Raw genomic sequence first — 9,888 nt, 5'->3', positions numbered from 1 at the left:
GGACAGATTAGGTTAAATGTACTGTATGATTCCCAAAGGAAAACAAACTTCCAAACATACTCTATTTGCCTTGTTACATGTCATGGATTGCATTAGAGCTGAACATGTAATTCTGTCGCCTAATGTGTTAAAGTTGGCATGAATTTTATTCTCTGTGCAAGGTGAGAAATTACTTAGCTAACAAAACATTTCGTTTCCCCCTCTTTGCGTTCCTGCTTTATGAGATTCTGAATGTGACATTTTCACAAAAAATCCCTGCACTTATTTGTGAAAAATGTATATTAAAACCAAAACACATCAAATGGAAAGAAATCACAGATGGTTTTATTCACAAGCAGTAGAATTAATGGCCTTCCCTACTCTTTATAAATATTGGAAGCAGATGAGTTCATTACTATTTCACTCTAATAAAGAAAACCTGCTTTATTTTGACAAGACATCTACTTATCTCATGTTTCTACCGAATAATAAATCTATTTGCTTTGAAAAAGAAAAGAAAGGTGATCAATAAACAAAACCCGGCCTGGAAAGTCTGTCAATGAAGAAAAACCAACCCGCCAAACATCTTCATCTGGGCGAAAGTGCAGAAACGGAATGTGATGGATTTTGAAATGTCACTAATTTCCAGCACAGAAAGTTTTGAGATGTTTACTTTGTGGTTGTCTTCAATTTTTACATCTTTCAACAAAGCAAGCAGGAAAGTGAAAACATCTGAAACGGCTTTGGAAAAGAAAAGAGTCAGCACAAGCGGGATAAAGCTGTGGGCTCCTTTATCTTCCAGAAATCTGCACACATGGAGCGGAGTTTAGGACTCCCTTTTTTTTTAACTCTGCATTCAAACACTTCCCAGGTCGCAATCCCGGCTACGCCGTTTGCCAGACCTTCAAAGTGCCATTGGCAGCCTTTCCTGCGCTGGGATAAAACATCTTACCCTAGGGAAGCAAAAGCTGAGTCATTTTTAACCCCAAACAACATTCACTGATGTGGTCATCTTGTTAGTCATGGAAATCCTGTGTTATTTCTATTTATGCTTCTTTCAACACTTATTAACCAAGAAGCGGGGAGGCTTCATTTTAAACTGCAGAAGATGTTTATCCTCTCCGGGGCCATGACAATCAGTTACATGGCTTATCCATCATTCCAGAGAAAGGAAAAGAGTTTGAGAAACTCCCCAGGCAAGTTAATTTTTAAAGCTGTAGGAGGGAGAGGGGAAAAGAAAACAAACACCACCACCAAGCCACAGGCACACAAAGCCCAACACAACCCTCTAACGCCGCAGGGACCGCGGCTGGCTCCTGCCAGCCCTTGCGCCTGCTGCTTCCCCCTTTGACAAAAGGAGGATTTCCCTGGGGCAGGAATGGGCAACCAGACACCTCGCTGGGGACAAACGGCTGCTGGGCACCAAAAAATCCCTTTGCAGATGAATTTAGTTTGTCCAACAAGGAACAAATGCAGGAGGATGAAGTGAAATATCAGAGATATCCAGGTGAAGGGCGAAGGATGGTTCAGTGGATGCATTTATGTTATCATAACAAAGGAAATGCTGTCCAGGCACTGGTTTGGCCTCTGATGGCACCGAGGAATGCAGCAGGTGAGGCTCTGGGTTTTCTTTCTGTCTGTTTTTATCATCTCCACCAATCTGTGTTTCTGAACATTAGGTCCATGCTCCACCTTTGGTCTGTGAGCAACGCACCTCCAGCCAAAGCACCACACAATATCTGGAGGGGCAGACAGGGAAGAGGGGGAAGGATGCCCTTGCTTCTCCAGGCTTTGAGCATTGCTGTTGCTCCTCATGATGGAGACCCCCTTCCAGCTCATCACCACTAAAAGCAGCTCTTCAGATTACGGCTGTTTTGGGAGAAAAACTGCAGAAACAGCACAGAGATTTGGTGAAGAATTAGAACATTTTAAAGTTTCAATAATTACCCCACAAGTCTGAGCAGCTGAATTAGGAAATGTGAAAAGCAAAACAAGGGCTAGGGATGAGGCTCTTCCCTGGCAGGCATGCCTGGAAGCTCAGCTGTATTCCCAGGCAGCGGATGCGCAGCCCTATGCCATTTCCCATGCCACAGATTCGAGCCCATGTCCAGTGGCAGCAGCTAAATAGGCAGAAGTGGCTTTGATGTCTGCAGGCATCACTTGCTTGGCGATGGCTCCAAGGTAGCTCACATGCCTGCGAGCTGGTGTGCAGGACAGGCCCACTCTGGTTTATGTCCCCCCTGCGCCGTTTCCTCCCTGGCTGGGATATTCAATCAGGTGCCGGTGACGGCTCCCACAGCAGCTCCAAGATGCAGTTCCTTAGTTTTTGGTGGAACAAGTGGTACTCACTTTGAAAAGGAGGTTATAAAAACATGTGCCTGAAGAGGATGTCGGGAACTTGGGTATTAATCTCCTTTAATTCAAAGGCCACTCAAAATAAGGGAGACAGAAATATTGGCTGGGGTGAGAGAAGATGCCAGAGGTCACATTGTACACCACCAGCTTGGGTCAAGTTCAGCAGAAAAGTTAGTACAAAGAAAAACAATTTTCAGTTTTAATGTTGTGCTATTGGCCTCTCTCTAGCTGAGAAGTCCGTTTCCCCTACCAGGGCTTACTGCCACTGGCCATGTGGGTACCTGTCTGCAATGCCACCAGCCCGGCAGCCATTGCAGCAGGATCCCATGGGAAGGGCTCTGCCAGCAGCACAGTCCCTGCCCCAGGTTTTGCCCTGTCCTGCCCATAATGAGGCAGGAACTTCACCCTCTGGCACCACAAGAACAACAGGCACCAGCTCGAGCTGAAGCTGCCCCAGCAGCATCCCTGCCCTTAGAGCACTCAGTGCTCGGCAGAGTGCCAGCAAAGCAGGGCCACGCAGGACACATCAGTCATAAAAGCACAACACCTCCCCTGCAACTCACACTTCCACCCTTAACTGCTTCTCTTAAAACACAGCTGTATTTCAGAGCTGATTATAAAAACCCTCTTTATTTCTGCAGAATCCCACTTTATATTTGCAAAACACAAGTCCTGAGCTAGGCAGAGCCACTTTCAGCCTGCAGCAATGCTCCCTCCCCATCCATGCACAGCCTCTGTCCCATCAGCTCCAAGCCACAGTGCTGCTGGGGTGCAGAAAGCCCTGCCTGCTGGGAGGAGGTGTTGTGAAACACCACGCAAGGTGCATGTTGCTGTGGTCTACTGCATGTGGCTGCAGCGGTCCATTGCTCTTCCCAGCAAGGGCCACCCTGAGCTGCAGTGGCACCAGCATCACTGGCATGGGGTGGCATGCTGGTACAGAAGGGCCAGGGAAGGAGCATCCATGCACCAGTGTGCACATGTTCAAAACAACACAGAAAGCTGATGCTGACAAGTCAAACCTGCAACGGCATTTCCAAGCTTTGAGGCCAACTCCATGACTTTAACTTGACTTCCTCCTAATTATACACAATGCAAATGTTGCAGCTGATACGAGTGACTAACGTTGTTAAACTTCACAGAGGATAAATAAGGTGTTTCACTGATGCTGCTGTCATTTACTATAGTGACATACTTACTGAGACATGTATTTGGGACATGGCCTGTGCGGATGCCACGTGTGGTCCCTGGCTCCAGAAAACGCTGAAGTTGAGCTATTTTGAGTTCTGTGTTTTGACTTTGCAGCACACCTTCTGAGAGAGACATTTTGGACAGACGTTCCAAGGCTTTTTGCATCTCATTTCCAAGGACAAAACCCACACATTACCTACAGGAGGATGATGCTGTCACCTCTGAAGCTGACCCCTCAGATCCATGGACAGTCTGTAGCTGCTTCAGTCAGCCAAGAGACCAGCCAGGGCCACAGGCGATCACTGCTGTTCACCAGGAAGTTGAAGCTTCACAGCCCCTGGTCCAATTCCAGTGATGCTTCTGCTCCCATTTCTTTATTCCTCCTGTGCCTGGAATCAGGTCCCATCTTTTGCAGCATCCTTGGCCTTCCTGGGCAGTTTGCGAGCAGAGGAAAAGGCATCTCTGGTCTTGGTCCTCACATCCCACCAAAACTGTGCAAGAAGGGTTTTAAACTTCTTAAACTCCAAATTTAAGACACAAAGCACAGAAGATAAACTGATTAAAACGAGTTTTATTTAACAAATTATATTAAGAATACAGACTAAGTTATCACACAATGAAACTTCCCTTTGTAAAATACAGGAGGGTCATCTAAAATAAATATAAAACGTAGTAACATTCATAAGATTAATGCACAGTAAATTCACTTCCAATAACCCAACAAAATGCATAGCATCTTAGAAAAACACTTTGCAACTGCATAAAAGGTTTCTCTGTTCCATTTGCAGGATGACATTTAAACCTGTCGCTGTTAGGAAACGATTTCACAATAAACAATCAGAATATCCAAACTGTTTGGTTTCCCTGTACAGAACGAATTGAGCAGCACCTTACTGAGCTTTTCCATGCGCAGGGGAGCACCCTCCCTGCTGCTGTCAGAGTGGGATGGCTCGGGATAACCAACACCGAGGCCGCTCTGCTGCTGGCAATTCCTGCCTGTTTGTCAAGGCTCAAAGGCTGAGGTAATTATGTGAATACAGCAAGATGCCATCGGGAAGAGCGAGATGGGCTTCCCAGGGAGCTGCTCTGCCAGCACCCATGGGATGTACCCATGGCCACCCCAGCCATGCTCCTAGGGATGCTTTGGGAGAGTGGCTGGGGCAGAGCCCATGTCACCTGAGGGCAATGGGGAGGCGAAGGCCAATGTGGGACCAGCTCCAAAGGCGCCACATCCCATTGTTCCTCCCCCAGGTTGATCTTTAGGGCTGCACTGAAGGTGCCCAGACCTGCAGACACATGCCCTTGCCACCAGTGTCCATATGGCACACGTCAGGCTCTTCTCAGGGCTCTGTGGGGTGTGTGGGCTCATCTGGAGAGCTCAGGGAACTGGGGGGACAGGGGTGGGTGTGAAACCAAACAAGCCCAATGCTACAGACCAACAACAACCTCTCACTACACAGGAGGCTCACGGGGGATCCTCTCCTACAAACACACTGCGGGCAAACTCGGTGACAGTCACAGGAAAAAAGCTTGACAAAGTTTATTCCTATGGAACTACAGCTATTGAGATGCTCCCCCAGGGAAAGCACCTGCTACGACTGTTCACACTTGAATTTTATCACAAAGTTCACACTCTACATTATTTTCTGGACTAATTTCTTGCCTTTCCATTGTTAACACATCAGACAGCACAGCCTGGCCTGGATGGCCCACGAGTCATCTCAATACGTGACCTGCTCTGTGCTGTGAGAAATCCAGGAGGCAGCGTGTCACTACTAATTCACATCAGAAGGTGTATTTTACAGTAAGCAAACCCCTCACTGCTGCTTTTCTGTCTCTGTTGCAGATATACGATAATTCGGCAAACGAATTTCTCCATCAGCCACAAGATTAAGATACCTAGAGGGTAGTTCTGTTCTAGAAATAGAGGCAAAGTAGCCAAGTACATCTGGTAAAGCTCTGCAGATCCACTTCTGCTGCTTTCCACTGACTCATCCCTTCCCTTATCCTCCAGAAGGTTTCTCCACAGCCAGACACCAACATCAGGGTCTCTGAGTGGTTACTGCCTGGGCTGATGCTACCACAGCACCTTTTGGACAGGGAGGGAGGGAGATGCAGAGAGATGCTGGTATTGGCTATGGCACATGCCAACAGGGAGGACTTGTGAGGATACAAGGACCAGCCTTGCAGTGAGTTGCTGTGAGTATAAAACTTAATGGAACAGCAAATAAAACCTGCCTGTGGAAACACTGACCTGATGCTCAAGACCTCGGGAATTCAGAGGTGCAATAAAAAAGCTTTCTATAGTGACTGGACTGAGCAGATGACACACACAGCAGCCCCCCTGCACCGCATGTCTCACTGGGCTTCCAAACACTGGCTCTAAGCCCTCTCCCTTTGGAAATGCCCAGCCTTCAGTAGCCAGTCTGAGACCTCAGCTGGCTCTCAGAAGCTGTAGTTCTTTGCTCTAAACACCTCTACTGCATTTGTACCACAAACACTGCTTTTGTACTATTCCTGCTTACAGTACAGGGTATTCTTGCAGTGCCACAGTGCAGAAACACACTGTGAAGATCAAACTGATCTCTCAAGTATCTTTGCAGATGCACCTCTGAAGCAGCTCAGCTAGCCCAGTGTAAGAAAAGTGAGAACCAACTATACAAATATATCCTGAAGGTTTCTTAGATGTTTGTCCCAGCTGCACATCCCGTCAGTGTTCTGAGCCATCCAGTGTTTCTTGTAGGTACTGAAGAGAAAGCTGAGCTCACCATCTCTAGGAAGGCTGAGCAAACATAATTTGCTATAAACATTAAAGCACCAATTTTATCTACTGCTGCTCTGTAAGCTGAATCTCACAGTAAGGGACTTGAGGCTATGGATCCATTACTCTGACATATCCCCACTGATCACAGCTATCCAAACCTGCTCCTCCTGGAGTGCTCCAGCTGCTCCATGGTCAGCCCTGCCCTTGGTGTGGGAAGACGTGGCTTGAGGAAAAAATCCTTGCAGCCCTATTCCCATCTCCCACTGGCAGGAACTGCCCCTTGAGCTCTGCCTATTCACCACTGGCTGCCCTGCACCTACCTGCAGTCGTCACTCCTGCACCACCAGGAACAGGGAATGTCTCTGCAGCTCCTTCAGCCCAAAGCCACAAGGAATGCATTGCTGCAGAGGGCTTCTACCAACCTGCAATGTCCACTAAGCCACAGGAGAAGCTCTAAATGGATGCCACAGAAAACTACAGAACAAATTACAAGCAGAAAAATAGGAAGACAAAAGATGGATGAGATGGACATAGTACTACAGCATGGAGTGGATTTGAACTTCAAGTGAACCTGAGCCGAATGACCAGGCTGCCATGGTATGTTCATTTGTCGATGTCGGCATCATCAATCTAGCCTTTGTGAAGCTTGGCAGTGAGGTCTGGCTTTTCTTTCCTGCAGGATAAATAAGGACTAAAAGTGGTGCTGCAACCTCCAAGTAAACGAGCACTTCCAGGGGGTCACCAAAGCTCCGGAGCTGGTGCAAATGGGATAGCTTTGAGTCTTTTGCTCAAATACAAGAAGACACCTGCAACCACATGAGCCTCTGCTTCCCAATGGCAAAGCCTTGCCTTACAGAGGCAGCTTCAGAAAACAATTTACCTGACTGGAAGAAGTTGAAGCAAAGACTTGAAGTGAGTCTGTCCAGAATGGTAAGGATTTTGTGCTCATTATTCCAGCAATACAGCATGGTGCCTTAAACCCAGAAATGAATCTTTGGACAAGAAATATTTTACATATGTACAAATAAAACATACAAGCTGACAGTACAAAACCTAGTCACCATTAGTGTTAGTCACCATTCTGGCCAGCTAGAAAAAGCAAGATCAATCAAAAGCAGTGCAAAGCAGGTCAGGGCATACGTACGACCCAGACTGAGAGCAACAACACTGTTATTTGTTACTATGGCAATTGCATTTCAATAGGGTTAGGTAATCAGTATTTTACAATATAAAAAATTGGTATGTTTGAACACTTACTTAAAAAATGCCATTGTGCTGCCATGATGTAGCTTTGTTCTACAGCAGAGACTTGAGGAAGCAGCATGGAGTCAGATGGGCACTTCTAAATAACTTATTACAGCAACAGACTTCTCCAAGACATGCATTTGACTCAGGAGCGAGCTAAGGTCAGCGATCACAAGGAGGCTGAGGTCAGGGTTTAATGCATCCCACTCTCATCCTGCACTACGTCAGAGTTCAGTGCTTCCCCGTGAGCACACGAGGGAACAGGCACATCTCTTTTGTTCTAGCAGCTAGTGGGGCAAGTTTTAGAAAGCTGTCTGAAGTGACAGGCAGGTGACAGCATCCAAGCTGTCAGCAGAGCTCCAGCTCTGCAGGAAGCATGCCCAGGGGTCAGCTGGGCGCTGCCAGCATCCAGGCAGGATGTTTGTCACTCTTGGTCCGGACAGACACATGGAGACCCTGTGCAAAGCAGAGGTGCTTCCCCTCAGGAACAGCAGTGCAGCTTCTGCTCTCTGCACCCCTTTGCCTTGCCAGGGGACAGAGCCCAAGGCAAGTCTGAGCAAGCGACCCTGGCTCTGCCAGCTATAACAGATCCAAGTGATCACATCCTGGGGTTGATCCTGGCCATGGTGGAGCTGCTCTGTGCCCAGACCTTGCTGGAGGCAGACAGGGCATCTGTTGTGGCTCAGAGCTGCCTGCTGCAAGGCATTGAGAGCCCATCAGCTCCACGTCAGCTTGGGCAGGATGCTCGTAGGCTCATGGATTAACCAGCCATATCTTTTGTTCTTCCTCACTTTAAAAGGCTCGCTGCTGAGCATTTGTTGATGGTCCACAAGCTCAGGGCTCACTGTTCGCAGCAGTTTGTTACAGCTCTGGTTTTTAACACTGTCCTGCAGCAATGGGTATGAAGAAGGGATGACTGAGGGGCTGCCTCAGGCTCCCATTCACGTACTCACGTGGAGAGGAGCCCGTAGCAGCAAGGGAGGGTGAGGGCAGCTGCCAATGGGTTGCGCAGTCCCAAGGCGTGGAGCAGTGTGTGCAGGAGGAGGTGGTGCAGCACAGGGAGGGGGTGATGGCCGCACAAGCGGAGGTCTGGGATGGCCCCGGTGCCACATCCTGCTCAGTAGTATGCACGCACATCCTGCTCCAGCGCCGGCTGCCCCGCTCAGGACTGTGGGACCGGTGGGCACCTCGTGGGGCTGGGAGGCAGCCGGGCTGCTGCGCTCTGCTCCGTCCGGAAGCTGTAGTCATACTGTGGGCAAAGCAAGAGAGGGAACCATGGAGCACTGCTGGAAGGCAGCCTGGGGCAGTGTGCGTGGCCACGCTCCCCAGCCCGTGCCAGGACAACACGAGCAGAAGAACAAGGTAAGAACTGGGCCTGGAAGCACCCAGAGCTGTGATCTCCCCAGGTAGGGCCATGCTGGGTGAGCATCACCTGGCTCCACGGTGGTAACTGGATCCATTCCCTCCCCTAAAACCCAGCATTAACACAACACCCTAAACACCAACATTAATACAAACATGGCCACATGCATCCTGCACATAAAGCAGCTAGTCAGAGAGGCTCCCCTTTGCTGTCCTTGCTCACACAAGCTGGTACCACAATTAACATTGCTGGGTTGGTGAGGTGGGTGAAAATTCCTATATACATGTCCCTGCTCTCCACAGATGTCCCTGCAGTGGATGGACGCAGCCATGCAGGCCTGGTTGCTGCAGCACACGCTGTAGCAGTGCCATCTCGTGGCACGTGTTGGGCCGTACCCTGACAGCCCCTGAACGCTGCCATGGTCCTTCACCATGCCATAGCATCCCCAGGAGAGGATGACACTGCAGTGGCTGTCCCACGTCGGCTGCTGGGAGTGATGCCCTGGGGCAGCTTGGGCACACAGGCTTGTACACACACTGCTCTGCCTACAGACAGTCCTCCCCTGTGCTCCATGTCCTGTTTGTGGCTTCTGGGATGTCACCAAGATGTTCCCTTGGACCAGGCCCATTTGTCACAGCTACTCACCAGCCAGCCTAGGACATGGGACATGCTGCCAGTGCTACAGCCCTGAAAGCTCAGTGACTTTGCTAGTGCCTGATCCTGGCCGTGTGCATGGGGTGAAGCCACAGTGATAGCTGGGCTGGCTGTGCCAGGGCTGTGGTGCTAAGAGCCCCAGGTGCTGTACGAGGGCCTCATTCTCCACTGGCTCCCAGCAGATGTGGCATTGACCTTCCCAGCTCCAATGCTGAATCCATCCTGGGTCTCTGAGCCCGCTGCGGAGCTCTCCCTCCTCCATCACCACCGGGATGTCCGGAACACGGAGCCCAAAGTCCCCAAAGCCGTTCCTGGGGGCACCGGCGGGGCCTGCAGGGAG

The 9,888-nt window shown here is 49.4% G+C and overlaps 1 protein-coding gene across 5 annotated transcripts in view; it reads right to left on the bottom strand.

Moving 5' to 3' along the window:
- Window positions 1-4,073: 4,073 nt before the first annotated feature.
- The window catches only part of MVB12B (multivesicular body subunit 12B), a 69,531-nt gene continuing 63,716 nt past the window's right edge, over window positions 4,074-9,888 (bottom strand). For all 5 annotated transcript variants that reach the window (XM_031046476.2, XM_034067476.1, XM_034067475.1 and 2 more), the window contains one exon: window positions 4,074-8,780. In XM_031046476.2, coding sequence (XP_030902336.2) covers window positions 8,694-8,780 — 87 coding nt within the window. In that variant the 3' untranslated portion in view covers window positions 4,074-8,693. The remainder of the gene's footprint in view (window positions 8,781-9,888) is intronic.

Source organism: Melopsittacus undulatus, chromosome 11 (assembly GCF_012275295.1).
Source record: "Melopsittacus undulatus isolate bMelUnd1 chromosome 11, bMelUnd1.mat.Z, whole genome shotgun sequence".
NCBI lineage: Eukaryota > Metazoa > Chordata > Aves > Psittaciformes > Psittaculidae > Melopsittacus > Melopsittacus undulatus.
This window is presented reverse-complemented; position numbering and strand designations above follow the sequence as displayed.